The sequence below is a fragment of the Macaca fascicularis genome, chromosome 1 (genome assembly GCF_037993035.2).
Source record: "Macaca fascicularis isolate 582-1 chromosome 1, T2T-MFA8v1.1".
Taxonomy (NCBI): Eukaryota; Metazoa; Chordata; class Mammalia; order Primates; family Cercopithecidae; genus Macaca; species Macaca fascicularis.
The window spans coordinates 143,362,539-143,390,237 of NC_088375.1; the positions used below are offsets into that span (position 1 = coordinate 143,362,539).

Here is a 27,699-nt window from a genome sequence, read left to right on the forward strand (position 1 = left end):
TCTGGATCTTGAAGATTCACTTCTAAGTAGTCTCACTCACAGAGCTATAAGTTAGAGGCCTCAGTTTCTCACAGTTGCTGGTAGGCCTCAGTCTTTTGCCAGGTGGATCTTTCCTCATAGCATGGCAGCTGACTTTTCTCAGGATGAATGATCCAAGAGAGAAAGAGAGAGAAAGACAGAGACAGACTAAATCAGAAGCAGCAGTACTTTTTTATATCTTTGTCTCTGAAGTCACACATCATTACTTCTGCTTTATTGGGTTTTTTAGAAGCAAGTCACTGAGTCTTGGTCACATGAAGGCAAGAGGGATTAAGTTCATCTCTCAGAGAGGAGAATATCAAAGAATTTGTGGGCATTTTTTTTCCTTTTTTTTGAGATAGCCTCTTTGGTTGCCCAGGCTGGAGTGCAGTGGCACAGTCTTGGCTCACTGCAACTTCCACCTTACAGGTTCAAGCAATTCTCTGCCTTACCCTTCTGAGTAGCTGGGACTACAGGCACGCGCCACCATGACTGGGTAATTTTTTGTATTTTTAGCAGAGATGGCGCTTCACCATGTTGACCAGGCTGGTCTCGAACTCCTGATCTCAAGTGATCCACCTGCCTTGGCCTCCCAAAGTGCTGGGATTACAGGCGTGAGCCACCGTGCCTGGCCTTGTGGGCATATTTTTTTAAACCTCCATTATTTTAGTCTTCTGCACATTCCTTTTTTTCTTAGTATGTCTTGGAAGTTTTTTGAGACAGGCTGTCACTCTGTTGCCCAGGCTGAAGTCCAATGGTGTGATCACAGCTTACTGCACCTTCAACCTTCTGGGCTCAAGTGATTTTCTCACCTCAGCCACCTGAGTAGCTGGTACTGCAGGCCCATGCCAGCACACTGGCTAACTTTTGAAAAGAAAAATTGTAGAGGCAGAGCCTCCCTATGCTGCCCAGGCTGGTCTAGAACTTGTGGGCTCAAGCGATCCTCCCACTTCACCCTCCCAAAGTGCTAGGATTATAGCTGTGAGCCACCATGCCTGGCTGGAAGCTTTTTTAAATAGCTAAATAATATTCCATTTACTTACGTATACTTGCATTTCATTTAGCTATTGTAGTTGACCTTAGCAGGTGGGTAGGTTTGTAATTTCTTTTTTTTTTCTTTCCAACTTTTATTTTAGGTTCAGGGGATACATGTGCAGCTTTGTTACGTGGGTAAATTGCATATCATGGGGCATACAGATTGTTTCATCACCCGGGTAATGAGCATAGTACTCGATAGGTGGTTTTTCACTCCTTACCCTCCTCTCACCCTCCACCCTCAAGTAAGCCCTGGTGTTTATTGTAGCCTGATGTTTATTGTAGTATACTCAATGTTAGCTCCCACTTATAAGTGAAAACATGTGGTATTTAGTTTTCTATTCCTGCATAAATTTGCTTATGATAATAGTCACCAGCTCCATCCATGTTGCTGCAAAGGACATGATTTCATTCTTTTTATAGCTGCATAGTAATCCATGGTTTATATGTACTATTTGCTTTATGTAGTCCACCACTGATGAGCATCTAGGTTGAGTCCACATCTTGGCTATTGTGAATAGTGCTGTGATTAACATAAGTGTACACTTGTCTGTATGGTAGAATGATTTTTATTCCTTTGGTTATATAGCCAGTAATGGGATCGCTGGGTTGAATGGTAGTTCTGTTTGAAGTTCTTTGAGAAATCTTCAAACTGCTTTCCACAATGGCTGTACTAATTTACATTTGCATCAGCACTATGTAAACATTCACTTTTCTCCACAGCCTGTGGAGAAAATATGCAAAACAACATCTGTTATTTTTTGACTTTTTAATAGTAATAGCCATTCTAACTGGTGTGAGTTGATATATTATTGCAGTTTTGATTTGCATTTCACTAGTGATGAGTGATGTTAACCATTTTTTCATATGCTTGTTGGTCACGTGTATGTCTTCTTTTGAGTAATGTCTGTCCTTTGCCCATTTTAAAAACAGGATTGTTTATAATTTGCTTATTACTTTGTTTAAGTTCCTTCTAGATTCTGGATATTTGACCTTTGTCAGATGCATAGTTTACAAATAGTTTTTCCCATTCTGTGGGTTGTCTGTTTACCCTGTTATAGTTGCTTTTGCTGTGCAAAATTCTTTAGTTTAATTAAATCCCACTCAATAATTTTTGTTTTTGTTACAGTTCTTTTGGAGTCTTTGTCATGAAATCTTTGCCAGGACCTATGTCCAAAATGATATTTCCTAGGTTTTCTTCTAAACTTTTAAAAAAATCATTTTAGGTTTTACATTTAAGTCTTTAATCCATCTTGAGTTGATTTTTACATATGGTGAAAGGAAGGGGTCCAGTTGTCCCAGTACTGTTTTTTGAAAAAGAATCATTTCCCCTTTGCTACTTTTTGTTGACTTTGTCAATGATTAGATGGTTGTAGGTGTGTGCTTTTATTTCTGGGTTCTCTAGCCTGCTCCATTGGTCTGTGTATCTGTTTTTGTATAGTACCATGCTGTTTTGGTTACTGTAGCCTTGTAGTATAGTTTGAAGTGAGGTAGTGTGATGCTTCTGGCTTTGTCCTTTTTATTTAGAATTGCTTTGACTATTCAGGCTCTTTTTTGGTTCCACATCAATTTTAATTTTTTTAAATTATACTTTAAGTTCTAGGGTACATGTGCACAACGTGCAGGTTTGTTACATATGTATACATGTGCCATGTTGGTGTGGGGCACCCATTAGCTTGTCATTTACATTAGGTATATCTCCTAATGCTATCCCTCCCCACTCCTCGCTCCCCACAATAGGCCCTGGTGTGTGATGTTCCCCTTCCTGTGTCCAAGTGATCTCATTGTTCAATTCCCACCTATGAGTGAGAACATGAGTTCGTGTCCTTTGTAGGGACATGGATGCAGCTGGAAACCATAATTCTCAGCAAACTGTCGCAAGAACAGAAATTTTAGAATAATTTTTGCAAATTCTGTGAAAATGTCATTGGTAGTTTGATAGGAATAGCATTGAATCTGTAAATTGCTTTGGGCAGTGTGGTCATTTTAACAATATTGATTCTTCCTATCCATCAGCATGGAATGTTTTATATATTTGTTTGTATCATTTCTGATTTCTTTGAGCAGTATTTTGTAATTCTCATTGTAGGATCTTCCACCTTTCTGGTTAGCCATATTCCTAAGCATTTGATTCTTTTTGTGGCTATTGTGGGATCGTGTTCTTGATTTGGCTCTCAGCTTGCATGTTATTTGTGTATAGAAATGTTACTGACTTTGTGCATTGATTTTGTATCCTGAAACTTTGATGAAGTTGTCTATCAGGTCTAGGAGGCTTTTGGCAGAGACTATGGTGTTTTCTAGGTATAAAATCATACCATCTGCGAAGAGAGATAGTTTGACTTCCTCTTTTCCTATTTGGGTGCCCTTTATTTCTTTCTCTTGGTTGGTTGCTATGGCTAAGATTTCCAGTACTGTGTTGAATAGAAGTGGTGAGAGTGGGCATCCTTGTCTTGTTCTGGTTCTCAAGGGGAGTGCTTCTAACTTTTGCCTGTTCAGTATGATGTTGGTTGTGGGTTGGTCATAGATTGCTCTTACTATTTTGAGGTATATTCTTTCAATACCCAGTTTGTTGAGGTTTTTGAACATGAATGAATATTGAATTTTATCAGAAGCCTTTTCTACATCTATTGAGATAATCATGTGGGTTTTGTCTTTAGTTGTGTTCAGGCAATGAATCACATTTGTTGATTTGTGTATATTGAACCAATATTTCATCCCCAGAATAAAGCCTACTTCGTCATGGTGGATTAGCTTTTTGATGTGCTTCTGGATTTGGTTTGCTAGTATTTTGTTGAGGATTTTTGCATCTATGTTCATCAGGAATATTCGCCTGAATTTTTTTTTTTGTTTGTTTGTTTGTTTTTTCCGTTATGTCTCTGCCAAGTTTTGGTATCAGAATGATGCTGGCCTCATAGAATGAGTTAGGGAGGAATTCCTCCTCCTCAAATTTTTGGAATAGTTTCAGTAGGTTTGGTGCCAGCTCTTCTTTATATATGTGGTAGAATTTGGCTGTGAATCTGTCTGGTCCAGGGCTTTTTCTTGTTGATAGTCTTTTTATTTCTGATTCAGTTTTGAAACTTGTTATTGGTCTGTTCAGGGTTTCAGTTTCTTCTTGGATCAATCATGGGAGGTTGTGTTTCCAGGAATCTATCTCCCCATTTCTTCTAGATTTCCTAGTTTGTGTGTATAAAGGTGTTCATAATAGTTTCTGGTTGTTTTTTGTTTTGTTTTGTTTTTCGTTTTGTATTTCTATGAGATTGGTGGTTGTGTCTTCATTGTATTGTCATTTCTGATTGTGTTTATATTTCTAGTTTCTGTTTTTTGTTTGTTGTTCTAGCTAGCAGTCTATCAATCTTATTTATTCTTTCAAATAACCAATATCTGGTTTTGTTGATCATTTGTGTGGTTTTATGTGTCTCAATTTTGTTCAGTTCAGCTCTGATTTTGGTTATTTCTATTCCTCTGCCAGCTTTGGGGTTGATTTGCTCTTGCTTTTCTAATTCCTCTAGATGTGATATTAGTTAGGTTGTTAATGTGATACTTCTAGTTTTTGATGTGAGCATTTAGTGCCATAAACTTTTCTCTTAACATTGTTTTACCTGTATATCAGAGATTCTGCTATGTGCTACCTTTGTTTTCATCAGTTACAAAGAATATCTTGATTTCTGCCTTAAGTTCATTATTTACGGAAAAGTCTTTCAGAAGTGTGTTGTTTAATTTCCATATAATTGTATGACTTTGAAAGATGTTAGTATTGATTTCTGTTTTTACTGCATTGTGGTCTAAGAGTGTGCCTGGTATGATTTTGGTGTTTTGAATTTGTTGAGAATTGCTTTGTAGCTGAGTGTGTGGTTGATTTTAAAGTATGTTACATGTACAGATGACAGAATGTATATGTTGTTGTTGTTGGATAGAGTGTTCTGTAGATGTCTGTTAGGTCCATTTGGTCAAGTGTCAAGTTTAGGTCCTGAATATTTTTATTTGTTTTCTGCCTTGATGATCTGTCTAGTACTGTCAGTGGGGTGTTGAAGCCTCCCATCATTGTGTAGGTATCTAAGTCTCTTTGTAGGTCTATAAAAACTTGTTTTATGAATCTGTGTGCTCTAGTATTAGATGCATATATATTTAGGATAGTTAAATCTTCTTGTTATATTGAACTTTTCATCATTATCAGTGTCCTTCTTTGTCCTTTTTGATGGTTATGGTATAAAGTCTGTCTTGTCTGAAATTAGAATAGCAACCCCTGCTTTTTTTGTTTTCCATTTGCTTGGTAGATTTTTCTCCATCCCTTTACTTTAAGCCTGTGGGTGTCATTGCATATGAGATGGGTCTATTGAAGACAACATACAGTTGGGTTTTGCTTCTTTATCCAACTTGTCACTCTGTGCCTTTTAAGTAGGGTATTATAGTCTGTTTACATTCAAGGTTGATACTGATATGTGTAGATTTGTCATTTTGTTGTTATGTAGATTTGTTATGTTATGTTATGTCATTGCTTTATAGTGTCAATGGTCTGGATACTAAAGTGTGTCTTTGTGATGGCCAGTAATGGTCTTTCATTTCTATGTTTAGTATTGTCTTAAGGACCTCTTATAAGGCAGGACTGGTGCAAACAATTCCCTTAGCTTATCTGAAAAGGATTTTGTTTCTCCTTCATTGATGAAGCTTAGTTTGGCTGGATATGAAATTTTTGGTTGGAGTTTCTTTTCTTTAAGAATGCCAAAGCTGGGCACAGTGGCTCATGCCTGTAATCCCAGCACTTTGGGAGGCCGAGGCAGGAGGATTACTTGAGCCCAGGAGTTTGAGACCAGTCTGAACAATATAGTGACACCTTGTCTCTACAAAAAAATTTTCTAAAAATTAGCTGAGCTTGACAGCATGTGTCTGTAGTCCCAGCTACTTAGGATGCTGAGGTGGCAGGATCACTTGAGCCTAGGAGGAGGAGGTTGCAGTGAGCCAAGATTACACCACTGCCATCCATCCTGGGTGACAGAGTAAGGCCCTGTCAACAAAATGCTTAATATAGGCCCCCAAACTCTTCTGGCGTGTAGGATTTTTGCTGAAGGAGCTGCTGAAAGATCTGCTGTTAGCTTTATATGTGTCCCTTTGTAGGTAACCTGCCTTTCTGTCTAGCTGTCCTTAATATTTTTTCTTGCCCATTGACCTTGGAGAATCTGATGACTATGTGTCTTGGGGGATGGCTGTTCTATATACTATCTCACTGGGGCTCTGTGAATTTTCTGAATTTGAATGTTGACCCCTCTGGCAAGGTCAGGGAAATGTTTTGAACTGTATTCTCAATTATATTTTCCAAGTTTCTTGCTGTCTCTCTCCCTCTCTTTCAGGGCTACCAATGAGTTTTAAATTTTGGTCTTTTTACATAATCCCCTGTTTCTTGGAGGTTTTGTTCATTCTTTTTTATTCTTTTTTCTGTATTTTTCTCTGACTGAGTAGATTTGCAAACCTTGTTTTTGAGCTCTGACATGCTTTCCTCAGCTTGGTTTATTCTGCTGTTAATACTTCCAATTGTTTTATGAAATTCCTGCAGTGAGTTTTTCAGCTGTATCAGATCAGTTTGGTTCTTTCTTAAAATGGCTATGTTGTCTTTTACGTGTTAATCATTTTACTGGGTTCCTTAGATTTCTTGGATTGGGCTTCAACTTTCTAGTGAATCTTGATGATCTTCATTGCCATCCAGATTCTGAATTCTTGGTCTGTCATTTCAGCCATTTCAGCCTGGTTAAGAACCATTGCTGGGGAGCTACGTGGTTGTTTGGAAGTAAGAAAACACTCTGGCATTTTGAGTTGCCAGAGTTCTTGCTTTGTGCGAGAACATCAGCCCAGATAGACTAATTGTTTTTCGTCTGTCTGGGCTGATGTTCCTTTAATATTTGAAGTTGCTGTCCTTCAGATGGGGCTTTTTCTTTTATATTCCTTGATGCCATTGAGATTTACTGTGGCATAAGCTGGGTTTAGTTGACTGGCCTTGTTTCTGGATGATTTCAGAGGGCTTGGGCTCAGCTCAGTGCACCTGGACTTCATGCTCGTGGCTTTGTTTGCTGGCCCCTCAAGGTTAAGTACCTGCTGCACTGGAGGGTTAGAGGTGTTCCTGTTTCACTGGCAACCACACTTCAATGTGGCAGTGGCATAAGGGTCCACACTCATGTGTAATGCCAACAGTGGCTGGGTAGTAGCATAGTGAAGTCTGGGCATGTGCACCAGTGGTGTTGGCACAGCAGGGTCCATGTTTGCAGTGTATCAGCAGTGGCAAGACAGCACCATAGTGGGGTCCCCATGTGCCAGGGGTGCACTGGTGGGGGTGGGGCTGTGGTGCTAAGGTCCTTGCACCATGTGCATGCTAGCAAAGCAGTGTGGGGAGGCCGTGGTTGAGTGCATGCCAGTAGAGTGGTTGGGGGAGGCTGCAGACAGGTGTGTTTTGGCAAAGCAGTGTGAAGAGGCTGTTGGTGGGTGTGCATCGGCAGGGTCCATCTAATGTTTAAGTGGCATCTGCTGGCTAAGGAGCTACGGTGGTAGCCACCAGGAAGTGCCCCAGTTGGGCATCTGAGGCCACACTGCAAGTGAGCTTGGCCATGGAGGGACCTCAGAAGAGGCTGGCAGACAGGGGGCACTCAGATAAGACTGGCCCCATCACATGGACAAGACTGCCCTGCTCTGTCTAGCTCCAACAGTCAACAAAGGTCAAAGCCACTTAGAGGAGCATGGCAGGCCTTAGGGGATTGGCGTTGCTGACTGTACTCCACTATAGCCATTGCTGCGCCAAACCCTTTCGGCTCCACACAGGGTGGAGTCCTGTCCCTGCCACTTCTCTAGGCAGTTGTCTCTGCCAACTTAAATGTCTATGGGGGTCATGAGGTCTTCTGCAGCTAAGATTTCAGAGGTCCATGACAAGAGTGGGCCACTCCTCACCTGTTTAACTCACCCTGTCCCAGGAGCCACCAGGAGCTGGGAATGAGTCCTGGTGCTTTGAAGCCCAGTGCTGTGTTCCCAGCTTCTATGCAGGGTCTGTGTCCTCCCTCCAACCACCCTCAATGACTTCCTTCTGCAGATCTGCTTCGAGTGTGCTGGTCTTCCTGATGGTCTGGTCTCTTGGTGGGAGATGCTCTTCCTGGCTGTGTCTAGTCGGCTGTCTTGGTTCTCTTTCTCCTTTCTCAATTCCTGGAGAATGGAAGCCTGAGTTAAGTGTGCTGACATGGTCAGATTCTGTTGAGAATTCTCTTCCTTTGCACACAGTCACCTTCTTGCTGTGTGCTCACATGATTTCTTATTTGTGCATGTAATTTCTTGGCTTTTCTGGTGTTCCAGAGTTCTCCCTATGGATCTCCCAGTATCTGCAGGTCACAGGGCGACAGAGGCTGTGGCCAAGTGACCTGAGGCCTCCTGGAAAAAAGGGGATGCAGCACTGGAGATGGGACTCTGAGCTTCCCCATCAAATTGTGGCAGATGCTGCACTGTGCTGGCTTTGTAATTTCTTAGCCTGTTATTAATTTAGATTTAATTTTCTTACATAGTATTTCTAATTAATTCATTTTTATGACTTCTTATTCCTTCATATTACTTATACTTTATTTTGTCTCTTTGAGTTTATTTTTTGTATATCAGTTTTTAGTTTGTATGTCCCTATAATTCTGCTTCGTATAGTTTTTGTTTTTTAGGTTGTAATCATAATACTCAAGTATCTAGGTATTTTCATCCACATGTTTGAATTGAGGATTTTACCTGTCTTGCCAGGTAATGTGTACTGAGAGAAGGGCTCAAAAGGCCAATTTTTCCCCCTTCAACTGTTCTGGTACATGTGCAGACATGCAGATTTGCTACAGGTAAACATGTGGCGTGGTGGTTTGCTGCACAGATCATACCATCACTTACGTATCAAGCCCAGCATCCATTACCTATTCTTCCTGATGCTCTCCTTCCCCTCGCCCTCCCCAACAGGCCCCAGTGTGTGTTGTTCCCTACAACGTGTCCAGGTGTTCTCATTGTTCAGCTCCCATTTATAAGTGAGAACATGCGGTGCTTGGTTTTCTGTTCCTGTGTTGGCTTGCTGAGGATAACGGCTTCCAGCTCCATCCATTTCCCTGCAAAGGACATATCTCATTCCTTTTCATGGCTACATAGTATCCCATGGTGTATATGTACCACGTTTTCTTTATACAGTCTTTCATTGATTGGGATTTAGGTTGATTCCATGTGTTTGATATTGTGAACAGTGCTGCAGTGAACATCCATGTGCATGTATCTTTACAAAAGAATGATTTACATTCCTTTGGGTAGGTATACCCAGTAACAGGATTGCTGGGTCAAATGGTATTTCTGGTTCTGGGTCTTATAGTAATGGGATTGCTGGGTCAGATGGTATTTCTGGTTCTAGGTCTTACAGGAATCACCACACTGTCTTCCACAGTAGTTGAACTTATTTACACTCCCACCAACAGTGTAGAAGCATTCCTTTTAATCTGCAACCTTCCCGGCTTCTGTTGTTGAATTTCTACTGTGAATTTAAGAAAGATTAACCTTCTGAAGATAGGTAGTAACCGCAAGAGTCTGCAAGAGTCATTAAACTGGGATGCAGATCTTACCTCTTTGACAGATAGGGATAGAGGGAAAGAAGAAAGGAAGGGATAGAGGGAAGTAGGAAAGGAAGGGATGGAGATAAGGAGGGAAAGGGAAGGAGGATAGGAAGGAATGTGAGGGGAGGGAGGGAGGGAACGTGGTGGGGCAGAGAGGGAGAAAGTATGGGAGGAAGGAAGGATGGGATGGAGGAAGGGATGTTTTTAGACAACTTATAATTGAATCCAGTAACTCTGGAAGGAAGGGAGAAGGAAGGGAGGGAGGGAGAGAGAGAGAGATTTTAGCCTGCAAGGAGGGAGGGAGGCAGGGATCTTAGCTTGCAAGAAGGGAGGGAGGAGGGGAGGGCAGGAGGGATTTTAGCCTCCAAGGAGGATGGGAGAGAGAAAGCCCCTGGAGGATCTTAGCTTGCAAGGAGGGAAAGAGAAAGGGAGAGAGGGAGGGAGAGAGGGGTCTTAGCCTGCAATGCAATCCCAAGAACATGTGTCAAAGTTGATAGGAACTCTCATAGATCTACCTTAGCATCCCTGCTGTACTCAGTCATTGGTTGGAGGCATCTCATGAAAGTAGATCTCATTGTAAACATGATGATGATTCAGAGCACAGCAGCTGGGGCCATCAGTCACTGACACTTCTTGCAGTAGCAATTCTGAAGGGTACATTCTTGTGGCCTCCATGCTCCCCACCACTCTATTTTATGATCTTTACTTTGAAATATCCTGAATTTCCTATAAGAATATTAATCATTCAATATCTATATTAATAACAAGTTGTTTATTTCCTCGCTTTACTTGCAAATCTTTAAAAATTTACTTTCCTTCCCTCTGCTTTGACTCATTTTCCTTATGCTTTCCTTTCTAGGTTATGTTTTTCTGTCTTACCTAGGAAAGCTCCATCTCTACTAATAAGCCAACAAGTATTAAGTCTTTTCTTAAAACCTTTCATTTTCTCTAATAGGAAGAGACCTTATATTAACTTTTTATAAATATCTAGGGTAAGAAGACCATCTTTACATATACTGCAATGGTTAACTAGTTCCCTTGGTGACCATAATCTTGATATCTCACACACTTCTCTCAGAAGCTCCTTTTTATGAACTAATCCATTATTCACATGTTGGCTGAACATATTCACCAGGCTCCTAATTGAGAGCCTGGCTACTTCTCTATTCCTGATTGTTAGTTTTATCTATTGTACCATGTCCTTGATGCTTGTAACTCTGTTGGAATGCCAAAAAATCTTTTCTTCTTCAGCAAAACATTTAGTACATACATAAATGTTAGCCCTTTCCTTGAGAAGCAGTATGCTACTTTCTTCTTCCCAGCTGTTTTCTATGTGTCCGTAAGGCTTGACATTCTTTGGAATGTTTCTAGACAACTTATAATTGAATCCAGTAACTTTTTTTTTTTAAATAGTCTTGCTCTGTCACCCAGGCTAGAGTGCAGTGGCACAATCTCGGCTCACTGCAACCTCCACCTTCACCACTTTCCTGGTTCAAGCATTTCTTCTGGTTCAGCTTCCCAAGTAGCTGGGATTACAGGTGCCCACCACCGCACACAGCTAATTTTTGTGTTTTTAGTAGAGACAGGGTTTCACCATCTTGACCAGGCTGGTCTCAAACTCCTGACTTCGTGATAGACCTGCCTCGGCCTCCCAAAGTGCTGGGATTACAGGTGTGAGCCAACACGCCCGGCCGAATCCAGTAACCTCTTAAGTGAATTCCATTTCATCAGTTACTTACCCCCACTTCTCCCGTACTCCTACCCACAACCAATCTGCTGTTCTTTTTCTGAAATATACTTATTTTCAGAATCCAATTTAATTAAAATATTGCTCAAGAATTTTAAGTGATCACCTGTTATTTTACAAATCAAATCCAAAATACAACTTCTTTTAATATCATTTGAGGGCTCTTTCAGGGCCTCTCTAGTTTATCATTTGTCATGTTTTAATAATGAAAATAGATAACACTTATTAAATATTAGGCACCATGCTAAGTACTATATACCTATTTTTAATTGCACTTAATCTTCTCCACAACAAACTTCTGAGGTGGGTGGTTTTATTATTCCCACATTACATTAAGAACCTGGTCACGTAACTTGTACATGATCACTTTCCTGCCCAATATGAGGAGGAGCAGGGATTCTAATCAACTCAGTTTGATCAGGACTCATAATCACTATCAAGCTATATGTTTTTCCAGCCATCATTACAGTATTCTAAAGATAGTCTTTTTAACTTTACTCTTTGGATAAACAGGATTTTCCCCAAGGTCATAATTGCATTATTTCTTCTCTACCAAACCATATTAGTCACTTTAAAAACCCTTCTCAAGATCCATTATTTGTAGTAGGCCATTCTACACTGACCATTCCTCTTAGGTTTGACTTTCTCCATACTCCAGTTTGTATGTAAATACTAACGTTAGCTGATTTTTTTGTCCTCTAGGTACTTGGCATGTAGTTATCTTCCTAGCCAACCTATAAGTTCTAGAGATTGTGTCTTCTACATTTTTTGGTGTGTCTTTTGTGCCTGGTGGCATTATAGGCACAAAGTACATGCTAAGAAAATGTTTTAAATTATTTTTAAATTTTTGTGGGTAAATAATAAGTATATATATTTATAGAGTTCATAAGATATTTTGGTACAGGAATGCAATGCGTATAATCATATCATGGAAAACCCATCCCCTCAAGCATTTATCCTTTGTGTTACAAGCAGTCCAATTATACTCTTTAAGTTATTTAAAAATGTATACTCAAATTATTATTTACTATAGTCACCCTGTTATGCTATCAAATACTAGGTCTTATTCATTCTTTCTGTTTTTTGTACTCATTAATCATCCCCACCAACCTCCCCTCTACCCTGTCACTACCCTTCCCAGCCTCTGGTAACCATCTTTCTACTTTCTATGTCCATGAGTTCAATTATTTTGATTTTCAGATTCCAAAAATAAGTAAGAACATGCAATGTTGGGCTTTCTGTGCCTGTCTTATTTCACTTAGCATAATGACCTGTGGTTCTGTCCATGTTGTTGCGAATGATAGGATCTCATTTTTTCTGTGGCTCACTAATACTCCGTTGTGCATATGTACCACATTTTCTTTATCCATTCATCTGTTGATGGACACTAAGTTGCTTCCAAATCTTGGCTATTGTGAACAGTGCTGCAATAAACACTGAGAGTGTAGATACCTCTTTGATATAATGATTTCCTTTCTTTGGGGTATATACCCAGCAGTGGGATTGCTGGATCATATAGTAGCTCTCTCTTTAGTTTTTTGAAGAACCTCCAAACTATTCTCCATAGTAGTTGTACTAATTTACATTCCCACCAACAGTGTACAAGGGTTCCCTTTTCTTCATATCTTCTCCAGCATTTATTATTGCCTGTTATTTGGATAAAAGCCATTGTGACTGGGGTGAGATGATATCACATTGTACTTTTGATTTGCATTTCTCTGATGATCAGTGATGTTGAGCACCTTTTCAAATGCCTGTTTGCTGTTTGTATGTCTTCTTTTGAGAAATGTTGATTAAAATCTTTTGCCTGTTTTTCAACTGGATTATTAGATTTTTTTCCTATGGGTTTTTTTGAGCTCCTTATATATTCTGGTTATTAATCTTTTGTCAGATGGGTAGTTTGCAAATATTTTCTCCCATTCTGTGAGTTTTCTCTTCACTTTGTTGTTTCCTTTGCTGTGTAGAAGGTTTTTAACTTGATATGTTCCCATTTGTCCATTTTTGGTTGCCTGTGCTTGTGGGGTATTACTCAAGAAATTTTTGCCCAGACCAATGGCCTGGAGAGTTTCCCTAATATTTTCTTGTAGTAGTTTTGTAGTTTGAGTTGTTAGATTTAAGTATTTACTCCATTTTGATTTGATTTTTATATATGTCAAGAGATAGGGGGTCTAGTTTCATTTTTCTGCATGTGGATATCCAGTTTTCCCAGCACCTTTTATTGAAGAGACTGTCTTCCCTAATGTATGTACTTGGCACCTTTTTCAAAAATGAGTTCACTGGATGTGTATGGATGTCTTTCTGGGTTCTTTATTCTGTTCTAACTAACAAGTGTTAGTTCCATTTTAGATATGTGGGAAACCAAAGCACAGAGACTACTTTGTTTGTCTTCTGTCAGAAGTAGGCTCTAGAATCCAAATTTCCTAATATCTAAAACATTCTTTCTATGACAAAATTATCAAATTGAGATAACGATTTGCAAACTATAGAACAGTAGAATAGCAGTAGTAGCAGCAGCAGCAGCAGCAGTAGTAGTAGTAGTAGTAGTAGTAACAAAAGCAATGTTTATTGAGGACTTATTTATTACTGTGTGATCGGCACTGGGCTAGATATTTTTAATTCTATCTTGTTAATCGTTAAAGTCCTGTTGGTATAGTCCCGGTATCTAATGCAGTGTCTGGTATATAATAGGAGTTTGTAAGCATTTGATAGTGAATGAATGAATCCTTAAAGAAGTAAAATGTATAAAGCAGGTTTTTAACTCTGTTAATTGATAAAACTGTGATGGTTTAAGGCAGTTAGAAAAATAAATAAATTTGGAGAAAGGATGAGAGGAAATAAACAAAAAATAGACTTCATTAAATGGACAACTGCTGAAATGTTATAGGTTACATTGATAGCCAGCTGCAAGGAATTTCTAGATGTACAGTTAAGGATAAATGAAAAGAAAACACTGAATACTTTGAACAAAGATCTAAATTGGATAACTACCAGGTACAGAAATTGCATATGTTTTAAATAATTTTAAGAGGTTTTATTTAATTAAAATAAATAATAATCAATGTTTTGCCATGTGGTTTTATTTACACATTCCCAATGGAAGGAAGAATTAAAACAAAAGAAATGAAAGTAAATTGGTAAAGATGATTCATATTTATGAAAGTTTTCTTTTTTTGGTTTTAAAACAAATTTAAATTTGTTTTTCTTAATACAGAAAAAATTACATAAAAATGAGTCAGAATGTGGTTGTGAAATTAATTTCTTAGAACTCTCAGACTTTAAAATTGATGATTTGTGAATGCTTTTTCTTAACAAACATTTGTTAAGTATGTGTTTTGTTGAGGCAAGGTGGACGGTTGAATGAAGACGTGCTTCTTATGCTTCTCATTGTCAGGAGCTTTCAAGTTAGCTTGAATGAGAGTAATACATTTAAAAATAATGGACGGTATGAAAACCTGTGTGATAAATATCTACTGAATGGTAATGGTGTTCTGGGAGAGACAAAGAGTAAAAGCAAAAGCATGAGTAAAGTAGTGTATATGTGACAGTGGATGACTATTCTGCCAAAAAATGGGGCGTTTGTACAGACACTAGTAATGGAAAGAGTAAATTAAGGTTACACTGTAACCTGTGACTTTTAGCAGTTTGCAGTCACAAATGCAATGATACTGTTTTCTGCTATGCTGAGTGCTTGGCTTTCTGAGGATGTGGGTCTTAGTGTTATGGAATTTAAGGTGAAATGATCTTTTTAAATGTGGCTCAATAAAACCAATTAGCCAAAGAATTTCTTTTTCCTCCATAGCTAGAGGAGGTCCTTCTTTCTTTGGGATTCTTCCTGACATCTCATTAAATTTTATCTTTCAAATACCTTTAAGTCTATAAAACAGTCTTCTCGTTGTTTACAACTCATCAGGCAGATTTGTAGCTTGTACCACAGAAGTTAGTATTTATTTTTTTAGCTGTACTTCTATATTCAAATATTTATTTCCATAAATTCATATATCCTTAGAGATCATAGTAAACTTAAGAGATCATATAGCCCAATCCTCTCATTTTACAAATGACGTAAGTGATGCCCAGATAAGTTATGACTTTGCCAAGGTTATGTTGCTATCTAGAACTCTTGATTTTCTCATTTTTTCCCCCAGTATAATGTGTTGCATAAATTATTGAGTCAAATTAAATCAAGTATTTTTTCACACTCATTTTCTTGGGAACACTTTATTTGCACTTTCAGTGCTTCCATTAACTTTGCTTTAAATTGGGTAGTATATTCTTTTGATTGAAGCTGTCAACTTTTAAAGTTAATTATTATACTTTATAATTGTTTTTATACATATCATAATTTAGATTCCCATTATCATTTCATGCCTTTGTGCATCTTATTTAAGCATAGCCAAGAAGAGAGAATGTGTGTATGTGTGGGATGGACGGGTCTTAATACAAAATTTATAGTCTTTTGGTAGGTGATGATGGCTCATAGTTACCTTTTTCATGGCTTTGTCATATCCGTTACTTTGCTGAATCTGTTCTTCTCCAAGTAGATGTTAATCCTCTTAGTTTTAGGATTTTAACCTTAAAGTTTCTGGTTTCTGCCCTTTTTATTGTTTTTATTTATTTATTTATTTTGAGACAGAGTGTTGCACTGTGGCCCAGGCTCGCGTGCAATGGCATGATCTCAGCTCACAGCAGCCTCTGCCTCCCGGGCTCAAGCGATTCTCCTGCCTCAGCCTCCAGAGTAGCTGCAATTACAGGAGCACACCATCACACCTGGCTAATTTTTGTATTTTTAGTAGAGACTGGGTTTCACCATGTTGGCCAGTCTGGTCCCAAACTCCTGACCTCAAAAGTGATCCGCCTGCCTCAGCCTCCCAAAGTGCTGGGATTACAGACGTGAGTCAGCGTGCCTGGCTCTGCCCTTTTAATTTAAGGTTATTTTAAAATTCTTCCTAGCTTTAATGCCTAGGTCTTCCCTCTTCAGCACTAGATCTGTTTTCTTTAACTGGTACTTTTCAGTGAACTGACAGGGTGTGATACGGAGCCACCATACGAAGCCCTGGACTTCCCAACTCTGGATTTCCCTTTTACACACAAGAATGAACTGTTTGTGTGTACACTGATATGGTCTGATCATGAATGTAATTCTAACCGAATCAATACTTTATCTCATTTAATGCTTTTACTAACCCTGGGTTAGTCATAACTACCATGTAACTCTGCCCCTGTTAGTTGAGGTGGTAGAGGTGCCACTTCACCTGAGGCTGTGGCACTTCTATTTCTACTGAGGACAAGCTCAGGGGTAAGATCACAGGACATCACTGCTTGCCTTATCTGGTGCAGAGAAACAGAGAGCCCTGCCATGGTTCTGTACCTACTAGCTTAAATCCCTGTCCTTCCTCCTATCCCTGTTTTATTACTGCTTCTTGAAATAAGATTTCTGACAGGGAAGTATGATGTTGAAAAGTGTCCTATTTATTATTAGAAATATTGCTTTTTAATATAAATAAATATTACTTGAAAAGTCTTATTTTTACTTCAGCAATTTTGTACTCCACATTTGTACATCCCTAGGTAGCTTAACAAGGAGTTTTATTTACCCAGCATTTAAAAGCACCCCATTTACATTTTTCCATCAGTTCCTTCTTTGATAGTATACTGTGTATCTTTGTAACTATTTCTTAATAGATGATATAAAATAATTTTCAGAAGCATATACCATAGCCAAAAAAAGTGAATAGTTTAAATTTCTGCTGTATACATCCATTCCAGGAAGAGAGTTGATTACTTCTTTCAATTTTCATGTATCTTCCGCTAAACTAAATCGTGAAATGTAACTATTCTACCCTTTTTCTTTGTATAGCTGACTGTTTTGGTCTTGTCAGGAGATCTCCTTCTACTGAGGAGTTTAGGAAGAAATTTGTTTTTTAAAAGAGATCCCCTTAAGAGAGTAATAATACGGACAGTAATTTTAGTTAGAACCATCAGTGATTTGCATGTCATTGCCTGATTATGTAAGTTTATGGGCAAAACAGGTAGCAAAGAACTTGGGATATAGTAGGCACACAGGCACTAGTGTCTTTTTTCCCCTTATACAACTAACACCTCAAATTTAGTAGCTAAGCAGCTGCTGGTTTAGAATAACCAGCTAATATGCTACTGACCTTCATACACTGAACAGAATTATCAGCACCTAATATTATGCCTGGCACTTAATAAGCATTTAATAAAAATTTGTTGATTAAACAAGTTGTATTTTTTTTCTCTAATTCCTTGAAAAGAAATAGTAGAGCCCAAAAATAGAACTGTATTGGAGGAGAATATGAAAACAATTTGAGATAGTTGAGATTAACAGTCTAAGTGAAAGTCTCCTGTAATTTTTATCAATCTAGAGATTATAATGAAAGTCTGAGAAGAAATGAGATATTTTAGAGAGAGAGAGAGTGAATAAAGAAGAGCAATAAATAAATAAATAAATAAATAAAGACAACTTTGAGGATTTGGGGAAAAGGGAAGGAACTTTTATTATTGACCTGCAATAATAACTGTGCAAGATAGAGAATCATATAGTATTGCAGAAATTAAGGCAGAGAAAAGGTTTAGGAAGGAATACTTCAGTGAGTGATGTCAAATACTGTAAGATAGATAACCCTTAAAAGGGAGTAACAATTTTTTTCTTTCCCCCAGTCTTATTCAGGCTCAACTAGGATGCATTCCCATACAAGATTTTGCTTTGACGCAAAATACCGCAAAGATTTTCAGACATGGCTCCCGAATTACAAGACGTATGTTACAGGATTAGTGGATTTTAAATATTTTTTCCAATAAACTGGTATATTAGATTTAATATTGGAAACTTTTTTTAGGGTTATCAGATTTTGTAGCTGCTCAAGAAAAGAAGTTCACCGTATTATTGAATAGTTTGATTTTAGCTAAATGTTTTAGGTGTGAACTTTGGGAAAACTCTCTGCATGTATCCAAACAACTGGAAAAAATTGGTAGGTACTGAATATAGGCAGGCAGTTTGGCCATGTCTGCAATTTATTCACTGTTAGTAAAATTATTCTGTGATGATTACAGACCTTCAAGGAAGATAATGTGTTTGTAGGCTTAAATAAGTGCTGTACTTTACTTTAAAAAATCTGATTTTCATTTGCTCCTGCTTAAAGGATGCCATTTGAAATCAACTGAATGGTACACGAGTACATGAGAAACCTAATAAAAATTAATGCTCTCATTTGGAAATTGTTTCTCATAACAAGGGGGAAATTTGGTTATAGTAATTAGGTAACTATGTGATGCCCTCTCTTCCACTTTTATGACTAATATTTTTTTTTGATCTCAATTACAAGGTACAGAGTCAGCAGTCCTAGCCATTCCTAATTCATTACAGAAAATTATGTCACTTCTTTATGTCTTAATTTTTTTTTGGTTTTCAATAACAGTAGGGTATTAATACTGATTTTCATAGAGATTCTGTAGACAAAAGATTGTGCTTTATTATTTTGTCTATAGGAACCTTGTGTAGTGTGTGCTCTGAGACGATAGGGAGTACCATTTACAAAGGATTTTCCTGTTTGGTTTCTTCTTAGATAGCTAGAATTCTAAAAAGAGAGTCACTATCTCATGACTGACAGCCTTGTTATTTTACAATTTTGTATGCATCTTGGGGGTATCAACAAATTAAATAATGGATTTTTAGGGATATTTTGTTATTTATTTGGACAAAGATTACCAACTGTTTATGAAGAAGTCCTACCTTTTGTATCTGTGAAATTTGAAATCAGTGGGATGGCAGAGGGTTGACTAGGAAGTCATGGGAGCTGGGGTGAAGGGGACATTGGCTGGTGAAAGTAAGGGGAGAGATTCCTGATAGAAAGGCTAACCTTCTTACAGAAGTCCTGGTAACCAAATATCACATCCATGCCATAAAGGCAAGAGTTCTCAATTGGAAAGGTGGTTCCATACAACATTTAGAAAATTTTGAAATTTGGCTAAGTGATTACTAGTAAATTTCATTATACTTGAAAAAGCCAATCTTTCTGGCTTTCTAGAGTATTGTCAATATGGGCATCTTTTGCATTCTGTCCCTTCCAGATTGGTGAAACTAACCTGTTTTCACACATACTCATTACAGCTGAACAGAAAAAAGCAAATATTGCCCAGAAAAAAAAAAATCATATACTAGAAAAGTGAGAGAATCCAAACAAAAAGTCAAATCCAATATGTTATTGAGCATCTTGAAAAAAATAATGCATAGAAATTGATTTTAATCGTGGCTATAAACTAAAAAGTTAAAAGTCAATAAACATTTTCAGAGGAAAATGAAATGAACATTAAGGAATTATGAGTACTAGAAGCTGTGTCTTAAGAAGAACTGAGAGAAATTCCCAAGAACAAGTAAATACATGAGTAAGGAAATAGGGTCATGTCTTCACCAGTAATACATGTAATATATGTGTCTTAGACGAGGTAGTAATATTTTGTAATTTTAGACTGCTCAGTGTCTTCTGTTTGGGGATTTAGATAAATTCATTCATAAGCATCTAAGAATTTTAAATTCTGCCTTCTGAAAGTATAATGAAATAGGAAAGATCCAAAGAAGAAAAAGAACTTGATTTTTTTGTTGTTGTTTGTTTGTTTGTTTTTGAGATGGAATTTCGCTCTGTTGCCCAGGCTGGACTACAATGGCACGATCTTGGCTCACTGCAACCTCCGCCTCCAGGGTTCAAGCAATTCTGCTGCCTCAGCCTCCCAAGTAGCTGGGATTACAGGCATGTACCACCACACCTGGCTAATTTTGTATTTTTAGTGGAGACGGGGTTTCTCCATGTTGGTCAGGTTGGTCTCAAACTCCCGACCTCAGGTGATCCGCCCACCTTGGCCTCCCAAAGTGCTGGCATTACAGGCATGAGCCACTGGGCCCGACCGAATTTGATGTATTTGGGGAATAAAATGAAAGCAAGAGTGACTGGAGAGTAGTCAGCAAGAGGAGAGTTAGATGAAATTAGATTTGAGACATAGGCTGTAGTCATTTCATATAGGTAAGGAAATTTGGCCCTGGTAAGGAAATTACCACTTCATTCTAAATGCAGTGGAAAAGTATTGGAAGTTTTAGGCAGTAGAGTAAAATAGTCTGGTTTAGGTACAGAAACATAGAACTGTATTTCTAAGACAGAAATGGTCAGAGAGCCATAGCTTCATGAAGCAGTATTCCCTTGCTTCATTCGAGCATGATCCTTGAATCATGTTGCCTTTCTTTCAGGCATGAGTACAAAAGTGCATGTCTCTTGGTGATTGGCCTATGGATGACGTATAGTAAAACTAAATGTCCATCATGTGGACCAGAGTTTCTCTTCCTTTTATAAAGCAAATGCATATTTTATTTGTCTGAATAAATATGCATAATTGAATAATGTCACAAACCTTTACAAAAATCTTTTATTTATTTGACTGGATCTTTAAATTTCTTTTTTACTAATTTAGTTGTTATATATTTAAATATATGTTTTATTTAAAGTGGATTATTTTTAAGTTGCTGTTTGATTAATTTTCCACAGGTATAACATTGTCAAATGCAATCATAAATGCTGGTTTGACTTCCTTTAAAAAAATAGAAGAGACAGATGCAAGGGAACTTGAATTAGTATTTACATTCACTTATTCCTAATTCCTGAATTCTAGCTAAATTCTGAGGCCTGCCTTTATTTCTATTAAAAGTTATTTTCCTTCTCATAGTCATAAGTATTTTAACTTACCAAGGTTTTGGGTGATAAGCATTATTAAAGCTATTTATTCTAAAAAATATTTTACTAAAAGAATTTCAAGTGTTGTGGTAAGAATATAATGGTGTAAATATTTTTAGATTTTAAATAGACATCCCGCTTTGGAACCCAGATAAAAGAAACTGATGTATCTACCAAAATATGGACTTAAAGTGGATCAGGTAAATATTTTCTGTTTCTTAGATATTTTATTGTCTTTTCAGAAATAAAGCTACCCATAAATAGGCTTCAGCTGAGTATGAGAAGTAAGATTATTTTTAACACTTTTTATACTTGTTCTTTTTTAAAGATTACAAGATATAGTGATACAATGGCAGAAATACTAGTAACTGTTCTTTTAAGAAACTTTGAACAGCTACAAACTAAAAGAACAGCATCGGATTCTCACTATGTTACCTTAATTATAGGTGATGCGATAATGAAGTAGTTTATCTGCACAAGATTATGTAAGTGTGAAATTTCTGGTGTTTGATTTATTTCTAATCATATACTGTAAAAGAAAAATTCTACTGGAAAAAAAAATAACAAGCTCATTGTGGGATCAACTAAATTACATTTTCCTGACACTATAATGGGATAGTTTCTCTATTTTTCTATTAAAGAAAATATTAACATTGGGTCTGTTCTTTTAAATTGTTATATTTAGTACTCAAATGAACAAAGTATAAAATCTATCACCATGGTCTGAAACAAGTGAGTAGATTACCTCTAGGAAGTCTTTCTTATTTCACTGCTTTTCTCCAGTCATTCATGGCCCTACTACTGTTTGGATGCAGTCTTTCTTCTACTGTCCTCAAAATATACCTTCTACTTCCAAATTAAAATCTAACAAATTACTATAGCTCCATTGTAGGATCCAAGCAAACAAAGCAAATATATAGAGGAGGTACCCTCCCTTATATCTAGTTCTGTAGCATGCCATTCTATAATTTTTACTTCAGCAGTTTTCCAGATCCTATTATTTTCTCCCAGGATGTCATAAGCAATCTCTAAGGATATCAGTTGCAGCTATAACTAATATTTTTTGCACTTAGTGGGTTCCAAATATTGAATTATTTAATATTTGTATGAGACAGGTGCTATCCATATTTTGTAGAGGAGGAAACTGAGACAAAAAGAGTTTAATGAGTTTGATTTATGATTAATCAAACTTTAATCATGGTCATATGACTAATTAATAGCAAAGTCTAGATTTGAACTCAAGCAGTTTGACTCCAGAGCCTAAACTCCCAACCATATTACTGTAATTGTAAGTTCAAGAATGACTGTAACTCTGAAATGGAAATCTCCTAATTGTGCCAGTATACTAGAAGATACCTTCCCAAAAAGTCGCATGCAAGGTTTCTGAAGGGACTGCAGTGACCAGGATATCCCTTTCACTGGTAACTGCTCTCCTGCAGCTAACCATGACCCACTTACAGAGAATATGCTATTGTACAAATCTTTGTTCTCTGTGACTACTACATCTATGACTATATGAGACTAAAATAAGTTCAGTCATAAAATTGGTTGCTGGTTTGTTTGTGATGTTATTAGATACAAACCATTTTATACCAATTTAAAAATACTATGGAAGTTGTTCTCATAATACATGTAACTTACGTATAGCCAGTTTAAAATGGTAGTGATTTAGGGGCAAGCACATGTGTTATTGACACAAAGTATATATTCTTATTGAGACTAAAATGAGTAAATGTAACTTGGAAACAGCTGTAATTAAGAAAATTAGGGATCAGATGGGGTGGCTCACACCTGTAATCTCAGCATTTCGAGAGGCTGAGGCAGTAGGATCACTTAAAGCCCAGAGTTTCAGACCAGCCTAGGCAACAAGCGAGACCCTATTTCTACAAAAATAAATAAATAAATAATCTGGGCTTAGTGCCAATGTGCCTGTGGTCCCAGCTCCTTAGGAGAGCGAGGCAGGAGGACTGCCTGAGCCTAGGAGTTTGTGGCTGCAGTGAGGTATGATTGCACCACTGCACTCCAGCCCAGGCAAGAGTGAGACTATCTCAGAAAAAAGAAAATTAATTAATTTTAAAAAAATCATGGGCAAGAGAGTTCCATTGATACTTTATTCTCCCTCCTTAAAAGTTGGGGAAAGCAGTTTTCAGTAATTGATTTCAGTTTACTACTAGAGAGTATCTTTCTTAAGAACAATCAGCCCTTGACAATTAATATGTATTTCATTCAGTGTTTGGATCACTATTTAAACTATACTATTTTTTAGGGATTCTGTTTTGCTAAAAGTTGGAAATTGGGCTAAAAAGATTGCTGTGAAGAGAGCTCTTAAATCTGAAGATCTTAGCATAAATCTATTAAGTTCTGAATTTGGTAAGTTAATTGAAGTAATGAAGACATGAATATAAATAACATAATTGCATTTAAAAATTACATCCTGTATACTGGTACAGAAAAACAGTATAAATGGTATAATGCAAAAATAAGATATTTAGATAATGTGAATAAACTTTAAAGGAAGTTTCATGTATTTAGGTATGTAAAAGATATCATGGACCAAGATGCCATAATTAAAAGTTTATCTTTTCATTTATAGATATTTTATTTTCCTAGATAGTTAAATTGTGGTTATTGTTGGAAGATTTTTATTTTTATAATGATCAATATATAATTTTTTAGTTGTCATATTTTTTAACCTTTCAACATATTTTAACTTTGTGGACTTCTTAGCTCTAGAAGTTATAAAAATATAAGAGAGATAAAAAGAAATGTGTTCTCATATGTGGATTTATATGACTTACATAAGCATTTGTATACTTTTTTTCATTTTCCAGTTGGGCTTGATGTTCAGCAGAAATTTACAGTCTTTTACTTAGAACTCAAGAGGTTTGGAAATCAAATGACTATGCAAAGAACATCTGAAACACAGATTTCCCATTCTAAACTTTCAGATAGATCTACAATAGCAGGACCTAATAAAGGTAAATAGCTCTATTAATTCTTATTTTATATTAAAGCAAAGGTATGGCTAGAGAGGAATATCATCAGTGTTATAGTACTGCAACACTCCAATTGAGGATATTCTGGAATAAGATATTTAAACTTCATAGTTGTTGCATTAATAGTATATAGTAGAGATTCTTATAGTTAGTATTTGTCAAATTGGGGTGATAATTGGGGGACAAATTTTTTGATTCATCTTTTGGTATATGTATTAGTCCGTTTTCGTGCTGCTGATAAAGACATACTTGAGACTGGGAAGAAAAAGAGATTTAATTGGACTTACAGTTTCACATGGCTGGGGAGGCCTCAGAATCATGGTGGGAGTTAAAAGGCACTTCTTACATAGCAGCAGCAAGAGAAAACTGAGGAAGAAGCAAAACAGAAACCCTTGATAAACCCATCAGATCTCATGAGACTTATTCACTATCAGAATAGCGATTAAGGGGAAAACTGGCCTCCATGATTCAGTTACCTCCCCCTCAGTCCTTTCCACAACATGTGGGAATTCTGGGAGATACAATTCAAGTTGAGATTTTGGTGAGGACACAGCCAAACCATGTCAGTATACGTTTTTCCTTTTCCATACTTATGCCATCGTTACAGCCATTGTCAGGGGAGAGCAAGTGATGTACAAGAATCAACAGATCTGTTAAGACAAATCAGAGTGAAAATGAATTATTGTTTATTTTAATTAATTTATTATTATTATTATACTTTAAGTTCTAGGGTACATGTGCATAACGTGAAGGTTTGTTACATATGTATACTTGTGCCATGTTGGTGTGCTACACCCATCAACTCGTTAGCACCCATCAACTCGTCATTTACATCAGGTATAACTCCCAATGCAATCCCTCCCCCCTCCCCACTCCCCATAATAGGCCCTGGTGTGTGATGTTCCCCTTCCCGAGTCCAAGTGATCTCATTGTTCAGTTCCCACCTATGAGTGAGAACATGCGGTGTTTGGTTTTCTGTTCTTGTGATAGTTTGCTAAGAATGATGGTTTCCAGCTGCATCCATGAATTTTTTCAAACATATACAAAAGTAGATAGAAGTATATGATGAACTTTCATTTACTCATTATCCACTTTGAACAGTAATTAACTCATGGCTACTACTTTCATCTATACCTCTCTTTAGTTTTCTTCCATCCATATTTTGAAGCAAATTTTAGGTATCGTATTATTTCCTCTGTAAATGTTTCATTATATATCTATCTAAATGGTAAAGATTTTTTTAAACTACATTACTTTTATACATAAAAACTAATATCATCCAATATTAAGTCAGAGTTCAAATTGTCTCATAAATATTGTAGATATATTATCATCTTCATACCATCTAGATATAACAGATTAACTCCTGAGTTCTTTTGACCATTTCCAGTAGTTTTGATATGCAGAGTAATATGCTGTTCTAGGCTCATTTTGTATATATCTAGCTTCAGTCCCATACATAATAAACCCTTTGTTCAAGAAGCCTTTTTTTTAATGTTAGTAGGTTTCAGAGATCACAATCTGTGTCCTAGAGGAGCTCATTGCCATTGAGTGATCATGATCTCTTAGATTTTTTCATGCATAGAGTTAAGTATTATGTGATTACTTTTTTGTCTTAAAAGACATCATGAATTCATACTTATCCAATCAAATTCAGAGATAACAAAATTTATCCTTAAACTCAATTATCTATACACACCTTCTATCATGCTGAGAAACTTGGTTCTCAATGGCTTAAAAATAATAGAATATCACTGATTTTCTATCCTTTATATACATTACACACACAATAAACAGTCTGAAAATAGCAGCATCAGACTATCACTCTTAATATGATCATTAAAATTTGAGAATTATTTTGCAGGTATTTTTGTTCTTAGACTGTATCTAACTATCTTAGACTATATCTCAATAGTAAAATTATGTGTTTAAAAATCGCTTGGAATAGATCCTCTGTGTGCGGCCGTGTCACTCTGGATACATATACTTTCATTTGTTTCATTTTATTTTATATTTTTAGGAATAGCTTTTAAAAATTAATTTTGTTTTATAATAATGTAAAACATTTACATGGCTCTGTAATTAAATCTACAAAACGAGCACTAAATATATAAACACTTGCAGCATAGGCAGTCTGCCTTGCAGTGCATTCTCGTTCAGTTGGTCCTATTTTCACCCTTTTGACTCCGTAAGGGGAGCAGTTAACAGACACTGGGGAATTTGAGAGCAGCAGTGTGATTAGTCATGCTCTCTGAATAGTATTGGCAATTATGATAAATAGTAACTGCAGTGAGTAGTGGCAGGAAGAGCACATTTAGAACCATTCTGTGAGCTTATGAGCATTCATCTTCTTCCTTTTGAAGAACACAAGAGAGCTTCTATTTCTGGGTAGGATATAGTTTTGTGGTAGGCCAGTGCTTCCCCAGCTACAACTATGAAAACCTTCATATCTTATATAATTATAATTTTTAGGGCATCAGAGATTTGTGGAAGCAATAAGGACTAAAGAAACTAAAATTCCTATAAAAAGGCTAGGTAGACCATGCCCTGTAAAGAGGTTTACATGATCAGCAACTCACTATGTTTGCCTGACAGAGAAAAAGGGAAACCTCTTCTGGTGAAATATAATCTGGAAACCACCCACACAATGTCTGTTATATGATAAAAAAATTATGAGGCCTGCAAAGAGACAAGACTATATGATTGATAATCAACTGTGTAAAGAAACAAGCCAGACATGGTGACACACACTAGTAGGCCTAGATATTCAGGAGGCTAAGGCAGAAGGACTTCTTCAGTCCAGGACTTTGAGGCTGTAGTGCACTATGATCATGCATGTGAATTTACCACTGCACTCCAGCCTGGGTCACATAGCAAGACCACATCTCTTTTAAAAAAGTATAAAATAATTATGATTAATATTTTCAAGAAAATATAGAAAAAATAGGTAAATGCATGAAAAGATGGAAAGTTTTACCAGATGATTACAATCTATACAGAGATTTAAAGGGACTTTCTAGAACTGAAAATACAGTATCTGAAGTGAAGGGCCAGTTGGGTAGGTTTAACATTAGATTCAATATAAGCAAATGTAGGATTTGTGGGCTTTGAGACATATCAGTAGAAAATGTCCAAATTGAAGCCCAGAGATAAGAGAATGGAAAGAACACAAAGGAATATAATACGCAAAAAAAAAAAAAAAAAAAAAAAAAAAAAAAAAAAAAAGGTCTAGCATATGCATAATTACAGTCCCAGAAGCAGAGTAGAGAGAGAATGGGACAAAATTAACCTTCAAAGAGACAATGGCAGAGTCCATTTTAAAATAATAAAAGACATCAACCAACAGATTTAGAATTTTGGTAAACCCCAAACAGAGGCAAATACAGGGAAAACCACACCTGGACACATTGTAGCAAAACTGCTGAAAATGTTAAAATTAGACACATCATTTATGCATTCCCTTCAAAAGAGCAACAGCGAAACTGACAGCTGACTTCTCAACAATAATGATGGAAAACAGAAGACAATGGAACGTCATATTCAAAATTTTACCAACCTATGTTTCTGCCCTGTGG

At 36.9% G+C, this 27,699-nt stretch overlaps 1 protein-coding gene across 1 annotated transcript in view; it reads left to right on the forward strand.

Annotated features, from left to right (window-relative positions):
- The window catches only part of LOC107126966 (probable ATP-dependent DNA helicase HFM1), a 117,852-nt gene that overhangs the window by 49,864 nt on the left and 40,289 nt on the right, over positions 1 to 27,699 (forward strand). The window contains 11 exon segments of the mRNA XM_074036510.1: positions 10,893 to 10,980; positions 14,273 to 14,379; positions 14,475 to 14,522; positions 18,070 to 18,167; positions 18,249 to 18,380; positions 20,943 to 21,028; positions 21,248 to 21,328; positions 21,457 to 21,577; positions 21,580 to 21,613; positions 23,395 to 23,498; positions 23,960 to 24,106. Coding sequence (XP_073892611.1) covers positions 10,893 to 10,980; positions 14,273 to 14,379; positions 14,475 to 14,522; positions 18,070 to 18,167; positions 18,249 to 18,380; positions 20,943 to 21,028; positions 21,248 to 21,328; positions 21,457 to 21,577; positions 21,580 to 21,613; positions 23,395 to 23,498; positions 23,960 to 24,106 — 1,046 coding nt within the window.